Source organism: Furipterus horrens, unplaced genomic scaffold (assembly GCF_987537825.1).
Source record: "Furipterus horrens unplaced genomic scaffold, mFurHor1.1.pri manual_scaffold_7, whole genome shotgun sequence".
NCBI lineage: Eukaryota > Metazoa > Chordata > Mammalia > Chiroptera > Furipteridae > Furipterus > Furipterus horrens.
Window position 1 is genome coordinate 38688294 of NW_028327177.1, and position 14068 is coordinate 38702361.

At 37.0% G+C, this 14068-nt stretch overlaps 1 protein-coding gene across 7 annotated transcripts in view; it reads right to left on the bottom strand.

The window, feature by feature from the left end:
- Positions 1-5744: 5744 nt before the first annotated feature.
- SGK3 (serum/glucocorticoid regulated kinase family member 3) overlaps positions 5745-14068 on the bottom strand; it is a 117321-nt gene continuing 108997 nt past the window's right edge. For 6 of the 7 annotated variants that reach the window (XM_090283609.1, XM_090283615.1, XM_090283611.1 and 3 more), the window contains 2 exons: positions 10111-10200; positions 5745-6613 (listed from right to left, as the gene is read on the bottom strand). In XM_090283609.1, coding sequence (XP_090139735.1) covers positions 6443-6613; positions 10111-10200 — 261 coding nt within the window. In that variant the 3' untranslated portion in view covers positions 5745-6442. Of the gene's footprint in view, positions 6614-8827; positions 8904-10110; positions 10201-14068 lie in introns of those variants that run through there. The other variant, XM_090283612.1, reaches the window with a different exon arrangement.

Here is a 14068-nt window from a genome sequence, read left to right on the forward strand (position 1 = left end):
ATGAGAACACCTAGAAAGAAGATAAATTGAAATGTACATTTGAAGATCTCTCATAAAACTTTACAAGCTAGAAGTAAAATGATTAAGATTGGATCCTGCTTTCAAGGACTTGTGAGTTGATTGGGCATTTACTATTTATTGGCTACTGGGCACTGGGGATACAGGTGAGTAAAATATGATCCCTATTGTTCAGAAAGAGTACAGTGAGAGATGACAGATACAGAAAAAATTATAGTAAGGAACACAAAAAGGAACAACATATATTAAATCGTTCACAAAATTTGGGGTGATCCTTGTGTAGAGGGTCATAATATTTTCTAATGTTTTAGAACATATTGATTTAACATGGGTTTATAGAGAGGCAATGACTTCTACTTCTAAAGGTGACATTTGGTAGGTGAGTCAGGTTTCACTGAGCAGAGGATAGGTGAATAAGAGAGGAGAAAGTTTCCCCTTTTCCTGTTTTCAGATCTACACTACTGAATCCATACCTCTACTACCTGGAGTTCAGGCCACTAATTCAGACTGTCCTTTTTGCGATTATATAGGGGGAACACTTCAGAGTTCATTTCTCTGCGGCCATAAGTTCGCACAATAATCAAAGTGCATGCTGTGTTCGGGACATTACATCTGTGCTTCATTAGGACCTAAGGTTTCTGGGACGGAATGAAGGGAGGCTATCGATAATGAATGACTGGGTCAGGCTCAACCAGATTATGAAACTTTATAGGCAGAGAAAGAGAAACTATCAACGTTTTTAACAGGGGTGTTATAGTCAGATTTTATGTTGGAAATCAGTGCCTGCTGTCAGTGTGGAAAATGGGTTGGCATAGAGGAAGTGTTAGACAATTAGTTTCTAGCTATTGAAACAGTCCGAAAAGATGGATGGTCCGAGCCAGGGCATTAGGAATGGAATGGAACGGACGAGGTGGGTTCTAGACTTCTAAAGATTCCATTCACACTGAGCCTGGTGACTAGGCTGTAAGTGAATTTTCAACATTGGTGTGGTGGCTGCTACCGCTCTCACGAAAATACTGAACCTCAGGAAAAGGAGGAAAATGCTAAGGTAAAGTTCATTTGAGATATTCTGACTTTGACAGGCTCTTGGGGCACCCAGATAAGCACTAGGGAGACGTGAATCAGTAGCTTTAAAAAAAGCTGGAGATAAAGCTCTGGGTATCACCTATGTAAAGCGGAGGTCCTGGGCATGGATACAGGAAGGGGCAGAAGCCCACGAAAAGCAATAAACAGGCGAACGTGGATAAAATTCTGTCTTCTCACAGTCGAAAGAACTCAAGTGTTGGTTCACTAGGAACAGGGGCGGGTCGTGTCTTCACTCCTTGCCGCGTCAGCAGGAAAACACCTTACAACTAAAGTGGCCGAAAGCGCATCCAGCCTCACACCCTTGGGTCCAGGACCTCTTCCACCCACAGCGCCAACCTTCGGAACTGCGGATCCCAGCCCAGCACAGCGTTACACCCGCGCTTGGACCCACCGAGCCTCCCCACGCGCGCGCCGTCCGAAGCCTGGGACTCAAGGAGACCTTACAGAGCATGCGCGCACTTTCCAGCCGTTGGCGGCGGCGCGGGGGCTGCCGGGATGCGCCTCCCAGTGAGTAGGGCGAATAGACCCAGCAGCGGTTCACCTGCTTGAATCACTCTGGCTCCCTCCCTGCAAAGCAAAGCGAAGCGAAGCAAAACAGAAGGAAGATACTTAGAAACCATTGATTATCATTGTTGTCACAGGCGAACGGTGCCCCTCTTTAAAAAACTAGAGGCCCTGGCCGGGCGTCTCAGTTGGTTGGAGCGTCTTCGCAACACCATAAAGTTGCGTTTCGATCTCCAGTCTGGCCCTGAATGGAAAAAATGGATCCATGTTTCTCTCATGCCCCGTTTTCTGTCTGTCTGTCCGCCTCTCTCAAATCAGTAAACATATACTCGGATGAGGATTAAAAAAAAACTACCTAAAAGCTTTCCTGGTGGGAATACAAATGCTGCAATTAGTTTGGAAAACATCCTGAACTACCTTAAATTACTAAACAGTGTTACTATATGACCCAACAATTCCAAGTAACATATCAAACATTATACATAGATATGAGAGAATTTAAAATACGTATTCACACAAAAATTTATACATGAACGTTCATCGTATAATTAACAGCAAAAAAGTGGATAAAATGTGGTATATCCAATGGAGTTACTGTATTTGGCCATAAAAAGGGATGAGGTACTAATACATACTACAGTAAGGACGAGTCTTGAAAACACTATACAAAGCAGAAGGCAGACACAAAAGGCCAAACTTTGTATGATTCTGTTTATATGAAATGTCGAGAAAAGGCAGATCCTTACAGAGAGAAGGCATTTTCCTCATATAGATCTTACACATATTTTGTTAGGACTGCTACCTATTTATTGGGGGTGGTGGGGGGCTAATGTAAATGGTATTTTTAATTTCAAATTCCACTTTATTGCTGGTATATAAGAAAGTTATTTTTGTATATTAACCTTAGATCATGCAATCTTGCTATAATCACTTATTAATTCCAGAACTTTTTAAAGTTCTATTGGATTTTCTGCAAAGATATTCATGTCATCTGTAAACGAGAACAGTTTATTTCCTTTCGTTATGTAAATTTTGATATCTAATTGAAGCATACTGCTAGGGGAAATCTCACTGAAGTAATTTAGGTGGTGGTTTAACATCAATGTATCATTAACAGAGTAAATTGTTACTGTTGCATTATTACTATCATTATGGCATGAGAGAAAAGTTCAGCACAGCAAGGCCATGTTAACTATCTGGAAGAACTGAAAAAAAATCCAACACGAGACCAAATTTGACCATTTGAGTAGGCATTTCCCTGTATATAAGCCTCTGGATTCCGTGAGTTAATAAAACATAAAAACACTTAAAAACTAACAACACATTGTAGACTTTTTCACAGAGATTTAACTAATATTGAAGTAGCAATGTGTTCCCTAATAAAGTAAAAATGATGAAAATGCATTAGACAAAATGACCACTCTATGACATATATTCCTGCAAAAGAGAATTTACAGCAAAAACCCCCAAGTCATGATTGCATGCAAGGTTTTTAAAATCACTCTGTCTGGTTCTTCCAGCAAGTAGAGTTACAGAGAGTGATGTTATGCTTTGTTTTACACTATTCCCTCAAGATTCATATGACCCATTGTTTTTGGGACATTATGTAATAATAACTCTTTAGCATAGGACCCTTTGATTGGCTTGTTGCTATACATATCATGCTGAACTTATACTTCTCTATTGGCTTTTTTCATTGTGTAACATTACTTTATTCTCCACTATCTTCAGTTTGAATAACTAAAGTTTTTCTGAAATAGCTATATTTCTTTCTGACTTAATTACCTCTGTAAAAATGGGTATAATGTAAAGAAATAGTAAAATGAGAAATACTTTTGTGTAGGAAACCTTTCAATTACTAAGGAATATGTTTAAAGGATTATCAGAGAAGGAAAACTCTGACTCCAAAAAACCTCCGCTGCCTTGCGGCATACCTCTTCAGGGGAAAGGCTAAGGGAGTAAACCCCGACAGAAAATCCGGAGCCGGAGTCCCTAAGGCGGTTTGACGTTGTAGTCAACACCGGCAACTCCTGCGGCGCACCTGAAGCCAAGCTGTATTGACTCCGTCTTTCCCTTGGACCCTTTAGCTGCGAAGAGAGGGGGGGGTCTGCTGCATGGGCAACAGCAGACCCTCCATATCACCCTGCCCAGGCTCTGTAGCTTCAGCTTCACTGGAGAGGACACTCCAGCGTCATCGCAAGATGTCGATTCAACACGGGAGGAGACAGATACCGTGTCACTCCCGAGTCGGACTGCACAGCCATTCTCGGCGGTGCAGATGGACTTGGGAAGCTACACCATCGTCTCTCGAGACGGACGGCTGCCGACGATGTTTAAAGGATTACAGAAGGGTGACTATACAATATTGCCAAAATTACTAAAATAAATGCTAAATAAATGGTATAAATCTCTAATTGGTCCTGGCTGGGTGGCTCAGTTGGTTGGAGATGCCCTGTACACCAAAAGCCTGCAGTTTGATCTCTGATCATGGCATGTACTGGAGGCAACCGATTGAGGTTTCTCTCTAGCATCGATGTTTCGCTCTCCTTTTCTCTCTTTAAAAATCAGTAAAACATATCTTCAGGTGGGGATTTAAAAAAAATCTCCAATTGAAATGGTATTAGGAACATTAGAGCAATTCCTCTTAGTATTAGGTGAGTAAAGGAGGACAAAGTGGAAGCAAAGAAAGCCATTCTTTTTATAGCAGTGAATCCTTTTGAGCATTTCAACAAAGCTATGTAGCACTCCCTTCCCTAAATCAATTTCATTTACACACAAAACTTGGCATATCACTTCAAGGTATTCAAGCCACCTGAAACTCACCTATGTACTCTTTAGGGTTTCATATAAATGAGCAATCACCTTGGAATATGGAATAATCTAGTAATTTTTACATGTGTCCAAATATTTAAAAATTTACTTGTCTTCACACACACACACACACACACACATTCATTTTGTAACAACTATGTTAACCCTCACCAATTTTAATTTAAAGTAATGACAGGTATTAGATGATCATTAATCTTTTTGCTACTTTTATTATACTATGTAAGATTTGTATTTTTTTTTAAATAAAAACATCAACATTCTATTTTAAAGTTCTTAAAAATATACAATATTGCACTTTAATTTTTGGAAGGATTTTTGTTTTCTTTTTTTTTTATTAAATCATTTTTTACTGCTATTCTATTACAGTTGTCCCAATTTCTCCCTCTTTGTACTCCTCTGCCCATCCCACACCCCACTCCCACAGTCAATTCCCACACTGGTGTCCATGTCACTGATACATGTTCTTTGTCTAGTCTCTTCGCCTCTTTTCCACAAGGAGTGGCTGAGTAAAAAAAATCATACAAGAAACTAGATTTTATTTTGCTTTATAATTAGCAAAGAACTTTGTGTAAAAGCAGAACATAACAGTAGTGCCAAATAAACAAAATATTTACAGTGTCACTATTAAAGTCTTACCTCTAAAGAAGATTCAGTGTACTGAAGGCAAATATTATTAATCAAAGAAAAGCACACCCCTCGCCCCATTCTGCTGAACATTTTTAAGCCAAAGGGTATTATTGTGAAATGCTTTTTGATTCCTTTCTCAAGAGAAAATACATGGAAAGAATACTTATTCTTGATGCATCTAAATTGGGTCACTAAACAATGTTTCCCACATGACTTGGAAAATCTCTAAACTAAAAATCAGAATTCCAAGATAAGCATTCTTTATTTTTAGTTTTTCTGTCGCTGTTCTCTTTTACAAGTACACAAATTAGTAGCTTTTAGTATGATTTCAAGGTTAATTTCCCATACATTTTCTAATATATATAAGACTGACTAGGCATCTGTCCGAATTATTTTTAACTTATGTTACACTGTAGTGAAACTGTATACATTTATATTGATCCAGAATTTGCTATTCTGCTTTTTAATTCCCAATTAGGTAAATACTTTAAAAAGCTTAGTATTTTTCACTTACCAACCAATTGCAAAACTAAATACCAAGATTTAGACCTACTTAACAGTATATTAAACATTCAAAAGACCAAAAAGAACATAAATAGAAGGTATTTGTGATATAAATACATGACACAGAGACATTCATTTTGGCACCACCTAAAAACAAACAAACAAACAAAAAAAAAAAACCCAGCAGTACTTTATTACCCTTCAGATCTTTGGGATATTTAAACTTTTAGTTTTACTTTTTACTCCAGATGAAAAATAACTCACAAATTTAAATTCATATTTCAAAAGCAAAGGATTTCCTTTTGATATTTTATAATTTGATCTGCAGAATGAACAGTTATTCAGAATGTTAATTAGCAGCCAATGTGTTAACTTTGCTCTTACATTATGGAAAGCAGTGATTTATTACAGACAGATACGGTTTCTTAAACAACCATGTACCAATTGCATAGTTCTGATCTGAGAACAAAGGTCAAAATAGAGTTATAAAGGCATTAACTTATGTTAACTGAACTGAAATAGACTTGGAAATCTATCTTGGGTAGATGTTAGTGTAAACTTAGAGGGAATAAACAGTCATTAGCAAAAAAGGATTTTTTAGAAAATAGGTTAATGCTAAGAACAGTAGCCTTTAAAATTTCTGTTTAAAAATAAGCTTAATAAACATACAAATTTTAATTCAAAACTTAGCTCTTAGAAATGCCCTATTCTCTTGCATACAGCAGAAAATACATTTTTCAGAGTTGTTAACATTACATGTAAAAATGAGGCACTAGTTATACATATTTGAATATATGCACACAAATAGGAGTTTCAGTCTCATCTGTACGTAGGCTTGTATCTGCGTAATGGTTTCTGGATGGCAAAATATTCACAGAAATAAGTCTTCCGAAGGAGGTGCATAAGAGAAACCAACGAATGCATCATCGGCTTCCAGTACGCTGGCATTCACTATAGAATAGTCAGAAGACACACACACAGAATATGGAACTGTTTCTTCTGTAAATGCAGCATCAAAGTTCCTTATATCATCTGGTCCTGCCTGCAACATCAAAAGAATACTATTATTCACCTTAGCTTGTTTCATTAATTTAGTTCATCATTAGAAACCCTTTATGAATTTGTATATTTATTCCTGGCAAGTTCAGATGTCTTGTTATTTCACCATGCTTTGAAACAGTTTTTGCTTTTATTTAGTTAGGTGAGGTCTTTCTAAAAGGTAAGGTTCTTGTTGGCCAAGAGGAAGAGAGAGAAGGGTGAGGAAGGCTAGCACAACAGAATCCTCACCTATGTTAATTTGAATCTCAGTCCCTGCAACTTACCTCCTTTCTTTCTACCTATCACCTTTAAGTTTAGAAAAGGGGTTCAGGTAGATTTTCAGGATAGCATTTTGCATTTGAGCCTCCATTAAATGCCTTCTCAATTCTGGGTAGGTGAAGCCTTTTAATGAAGAAACGAAGGGGCTGTAAGTAATGAAAGGTGACTCTTGTGCCACACAGGTTATTAAACATTCAGCTATGACACCACACTTAGCTCTGAAGGCCTAAGAGGACAAGGAAACTGGAAAATGAAGCATGGTGTCTACTTAGGCTCAAAGGCAGTGGTTCTTAATCTTTTACAAATCTGATACAAGCAAATGGCCTATCGCTTTCCAATGTATTTACAGATAAAAATTGGGTTACAAATTCAGGTGATTTGCAGTTAAACCCCATCCCCAAATCTCTAGCTAGCTCTGTTTTAAGAGAATGGGAACCTTTAAAATGTTCAAGTCACCATGTCTAACCGAGGTGAACAGATAGGGATTCAGAGCAGATATTACAAGCTAAGAATATAGTTAGCCTGGCAGGTCTACAAACAGCAGAGGAGAGACTAGGGAAACCTAGAATGCTCTGCCTTTCTATATGAGAAATTCCCCTAGAGATTAACATGAATGCTAGAAACTATATATAAAATGTCTTCAAAATTCTAATATATAATGCTAGAAAGCATGAACTCCAGAATAAGACTAAGGTTTGAGTTCTGGCTGTAAAATTTGCTAGCTATAATTCTTTATATAAACACCCTATCTGTATGAGCTTATCTCCTTTTCTGTAAAATAAGAATACTGTCACCTACCTGTTAAAGTTGTGAGGTTTTGATGCATTAATACATAAAATTCCCAGAATCTGACTTGTAGAAGACACTCAAAAAAGGATGACAAATGTTCTTTTCGCTGTCTTTATAAATATCTTGAGAGTGCCCTTATGGTTTGTGGCTAGTACCACCGATAGGGATAATACTGTATTTCATATGTTAAGAGTGAGGGAGGGCTCTGGTCTTCAAGGTACCCAAACTCTAGTTCTGCAAATTTAACTAAACTGTGGGCAAGTTGCTTAATTTTTTCTGTGCCTAAGTTCACTCATCAGTACTATGTGTAAACAACACTACTATTTCACAGGGTTAAGTAAAAGGATACAAGTATTGAGAACAGTGAATGAGAATATCTACTTTATCCTACTAGGGTTTTGTTTTGCATTTCTTCAATTGTCAGTGAATTTGAACAACTTTTCATATATTTAGAAGCCACCTATATTTATTTTTCAATAATTGGGTATTTTGTGCCTTTTGTCCATGTTTCTATTGATTGTTGGTATTTTTTTCTCATTGACATATAAAAATGCTTTATGTAGTAAGGAAATTTTCCCCAGTTTGTTCTTTGCTGTTTTTTCATGAAGACATTTCTAAATTTCATATGGTAAAATTTACCAATATTTTTTCTCTATGGCTTCTCAGTTGTGGGTCTTGCTTTAGAAAGTTTAATTAATTAGTCATAGAAGAGCAGGGATCCAAACCTGGAGGTATCTGACTCTGAAGTCAACGCTGTTTCCATTTCTAGGGTTGCTTAGGAGGAGTCCCTAACTCTTTAATGTGCCTGACGGCACATTTATCTGAGAGTAACTAAACTCAGTAGGGCTCTCAGTACAAAGAGAAAAAGACTGAAATTGTCCCTAATGGAGTCACATCTGAAAATCGTCACTCTTAGATGAGCTACATGAAATCAGTCAATTTACTGATGCTGTAATGTTTACAAGTGTACAATATCACACCTATTAATACCAGCGATGAGCTATGCACTAAGGCTGACCTTTAATAAAATATGAGTAAACTAAATACTACTTTCCTGAAGTGATTTCCTTATCCTGCTCTAATTTACTTAAAAAAAGTATTTCAAGAGTTTCACAGCAACACCAAAAAACTTTAAATAAAAGACAAGCAAATTCGCCTATGATCCTGTCACCCCAAATTGATCTTGGTTTATATTCTCTTTCAGTCCTCATATGTTATGTTTTCTGCTGTAATCATAAGTCACAAAAATTATAATTACCAAGTTTTCATTGAACATTATAAGGATTTTCCAAGTGTGTACTCATTTTTATATTTATTATCATTATTATAATTTACTTAACATGAAATGGCAATAGACCATACAAATGCATGGAAAGAACAATAACTTTGGAATCAGGCACAGATTTGAATCCTTGCTCTGCTACCTTTTACTCCAGCTATGTGACATCTTCGAATTTCCAATTATAAAACAAGTATGTAGCCCTGGCTGGTGTAGCTCAGTGGATTGAGCATCAGACTGTGAACCAGGGGGTCACTGGTTCAATTTCTGGTCAGGGCATGTGCCTGGGTTGTGGGCCAGGTTCCCGGCTGGGGGCATCATGAAGCAGCCACACGTTGATATTTCTTTCCCTCCCTTTCTATCCCCCTGCCCTTCTCTCTAAAAATAAATAAGTAAAATCTTCAGAAAAAAACAAGTATGTATAATAAGAATAATAATAGTAGTAACTTGGTAGCTTATTAGAGGAATAAGTTACATATTGTAATGCATAAAAAGTATATATACTTATATATATGAAGCTACCAAGAGTAACACTATTGACCTAATGATTAATAACAATTTCCCTATTTTTATATATTTATTTCCCAAGATTTTCAATATTGTTAATATTGTAAATAGATCTTTGGTGCAGCTTTTCTGCTTTAAAATAAAAATTACTTTTAGGTGAAATGTTTCTATCAGTAGATTTAACAAGTCAAGTTAACATAAACATTTTTATAATACTGTCTTACTGTTTTCCAAAAATGATGTAACAATTTATATTACCATTAATGATGTTTGCCTGTACCTGGTTTTATATCAATCTAGAAAAAATTGCTTTGGTGTTATTTATAATATTTGTTGATTTATAGGTATTAAAATAATATGTCATAGTTACTTTAATTTTCATCTTTTTTTAAACCTGTTGAGCTCATCTCTTCTTATTCACACTCAAAGAAACACTTCACAATTATTGTACTGGAAGATATTTTTATTAGTCTAATATAACTACAATCTTCCTGGTCATCTTGAATTTATCAGTGACATATTTCATAAATATTTACATATTGATCCAATTTCATTCAGGTTAGGTTTTGAAATCTTTGCTAAAGTTGTGATGAGCTACAGTTCTACATTTCACTGTTTTAGAAGGAAGGGCTTGGATATATACTTACCACATTAGGATTAAATGGTGGTGGAATCTTCTTTTGTACAAGGTCAGTCCAACTGAGTGATTCAAAAAAGGGATGATTCTGAATTTCAAGCTAGATTAAAGAAATACATATATTTTTAAACTAATGCTGAAGAATATATTAAGTATTCACTGAAGAATTTTATGAAGCCAAACCATTAACACTTGGTCCCTCAATAATTCTTTTCAGATACATGTTTATGTTATTCACGTGGCAAAATGGTATAGCAGAAAGACTACCTGAGCAGGCATGAAAGGCTTATACCCTCTTCACTATCACAGTTTCTTCATGAGTAAAATAGAGTTAACATTTCCACCCTAAATACTTCTTAACAAGTTGTTTTAAGGATAAATTGAAAATATAAAAATAAGAGTGGTATAAAAAGATGAAAGTACTACATAGATACAAAGAATTATTATTATTATTATCTGAATGAGGGAGATAAAGAAGAAGTTAGGCAAGAGAGTTTTATACAATGGGGTAGAGGTAAATCCAAGATGATGAGCCCCACTCCAAAAGTATTCCACTCCGGGTTGCTGCTATCAAAAGTTGACACAGAACTGATCCTAGCTTTTTTCCTCCTGAAAGATACCATGAAAGTGTGTAAGTAGGAGCCAACCTAGTTTGGTGGGTTTAAAAAGCCTTCTTAGAGAAAGTGATATCTGGCCAGAATTCTGAAAGATGAGTAAGAATTAGCTAGACAAAAGAATGTGGTATGTAGGATACAAATGAACAAACAAAACAAACTCATAGACACAGAAAACAGAAGGGTGGTTACCAGAGGGGAATGGGGTGGGGAGGATAAAAGGGTCAAATATATGGAGGGAGATTAGACTTTGGGTGGTGAGCACACAATGCACTATACAAATAATGTACTATGGAGCTGTACACTTGAAACTTATATAATCTTATTAACCAGTGTCACCCCAATAAATTATTTTAAAAAGGAGGGAAGAACATTCCAGACAGAATATGAAGGCCCTGAGGTGGCAAAGAGATTAGTTTGGTCATGAAAATGAGAGTCCATCATGGTTGCGGTTCAGGGAAAAAATGGGGACTGCCACACAAGGTGAAGCTCAAGAAACAGGTAAATGAGCCATATCATATGGGTCTATATCAGGAATTTTAAAATTTTATTCTAGTGTTATAGGAAGCCATCAAAGAGCTTTAGGTAGGGGAATGTCACAAATGTGAGGGGATTTTTTTGTTTGTTTTTTTAAAGCCCACTCTGACTGTAAAGGGGTAATGAACTAGAGAGTCATAACCAGATTTTTAAAAAAGCTACTGTTGTGGCCAAACAGATGAGAATGCTAGGAAAAGAGGAGTAGCAGGGGTCATAGAGACAAGTGGCTGGGTAAGGGAAAGATTTAGGGAGGCAAATACATCGGCACCTGGTTGGCTGTTGACTATGGAAGTAAGGAAGAGAGAAGAGCCAAGAATGACTCATAGCTTGGTAAGCAAAACAAGTCAGGCAGAAAAGGAGAAGAACCATATGATATCACTACTATGTGGGATATAAAAAGGAAAGCAATGAATGAACAAATGAAACAAACAAAGAAACAAAAACCTCACAGACACAGGAAACAGTATGCTTACCAGAGGGCAAGGTGGTTGGAGAGGGCAAAGGGGTCAAATATATGGTGACAGAGGAGACTAAATTTTGAGTGGTGAGCATACAATATACAAATGATGTATATAATCTTATTAACCAATGTCACCCCAATAAATTTAATAAAAATATTTAAAAGAAGTGATAGGAAAGAATTAGTTAGTATATTAAATTTATACTCATATAAGAGAATACTGGTCTAGAAAGACATCTCCAGGACAAATGATAAAAGCAGGTATAGAACAGAGTACATTGTGCTCTCATTTGTGTTAAAAACAAAAAACAAAAAAAAACTGATCAGGAAGTGATGGGTATTATCATGGGAATTTGTTGCGAAGATAAAAATAGAAAAGATATTGATAATGATGACTTCTGGAGAATGAGATAGGGATCTGGGATAGGAGGTTACATTTTTCATGTGCATTCTGAAAAATTATTTGAAATTTTACATGTATTTTCTTTACAAAAATACATAAATGTAAAAAACAAACAAATGAACAAACAAAAAAGAATGGCTCTCAGATTTCTGACCTAGGGATCGCAGAATGAAGATAGCACGAGTTCAATTTTGAACATGCTGTGTTTGAGGTATTCTCAAGAAATCCATGGAGTGATGATGAACAGGCAGATATATGAATCCAGAGTTCAAAAGAGGGGTCTGAACATAAAAATATGTGAGACAAAGGCATACAAAGATCCAAAGCCACAGGGAATACTGAGATTGTTCAGGAAGACAGCACAGTAGACGAAAAGAGGGTTTTAGGACAACCACGAGGAACTGCAACACTTAATTGTCAGGTTGAAGAGGAGAACCTCCCATTGGAGATTATAGAGGAGGGCCTAGAAATATAAGGGGAAAGCACAAGACAGGTGTGTGCTCTTGCAGAAGCCTAGGGAACAAGAGTGCCAGAGGTTTAAAAGCTGCTGAGAATGCAAACTGAGGAATTCGAGTCTTCAGTAATTCTAACAGCTATTTTGTGGTAAGTTGAGAAATGACATGAGGCTGGGAAAGGAAGAATGCATAAAGGAACTTTCTTCAAATTTGTCTCTGAAGGGGAAAAAGGTGTTACCCTGCAGTATCAAACTCTGCTGGGTCAAGAGGCTTTGGTTTGTTTTAAGAAGCAGCAGAGTTGATAATGTTTAATTATTTTAATTGGAAGGAACTAGAACAAAAGGGAGCCATTATCTGTGCAGGAAAGATTGCACTGGAATTCCTATAAGGGATTGGAATACCGTACAGGCAGAAACTGACTTTGTCCACTATAATAGGAAGAAGAAAATGACCAGAGCAAGGTGCATGTAGGACTGCAAATTTGATAGCAAGAAGCTGAGTTAGTTCTGCTCTGTTGATTCTATTTTCCTTATAAAATGAAAAGCAAAACCATACGCTAAAAGGAAGAAGAAAAAACGAAAACTGGAAATCTGGAAAGAAGATCTGAAAGAGTTAATACAGAGAGTAGGGCGGTAAGCTGGAGAGAGAAAGACAGGAGCACTACCAGGCAATGGTGAAGCACAGAGAAATTAATGACTATGATTTCACAGTGCTTCCAACACGCCTATGTGATACTGTGATTTATAGTATGAAATACATATATATTTTTTCTTCACCCAGTTTCTGGCACAGAGCTTCCAAACATCCTGAAATTTCTTAAGAGATAAAAGTAACAGTGGTGTCTCTTGTTAAGTTAATGAGGTGACTTCTGGACCCCACCCAAAGAGAGGGGCCAGTTGCCAAGAGAACCAATCATGTGACTAGGGAGTTAAAGCTTGAAGTTCCAACCCTCCCTTCCAAACCTTTGGGGAGAGGAAAGAGACCTGAAGTTGAATCAATTGCCAAAGTCCAATAACTTAATCAATCATGACCATGTAATGAAGCCTCCATAAAAACCCAAAAGGAAATGTCATCGGTCTCCTTTACTGGAGAGCTTCCATGTTGGAAAATAAGAACGCTGCACTGTGCCACCTTGCCAGGCCCCAGGCTCCATGAGACAGAAGCTCCTTTGTTTGGACCCTTGCCCTACGTATCTCTTCACCTGGCTGTTGGTTTATATCCTTTGTAATAAGTCGGTAATCTAGTAAGTAAATATGTTTTCTTAAATTCTGTGAGCCATTCTAGCACATTAATCAAACCCAAGGAGGGGGTTGTAGGAACCTCTGATTTATAGCCAGTCTGTCAGAAGCACACGTAACAGCCTCAGCTTGTGACTGGTATGTGAAATGGAGGGCAGTCTTGTGGAACTGAGCCGTTTGCTTGTGGAATCTGATTCTATCTCTGAGTGGTGTCAAAATTAACACAATCAGTTCTAGTGTCCAAGAACTGCTTATTGGTGT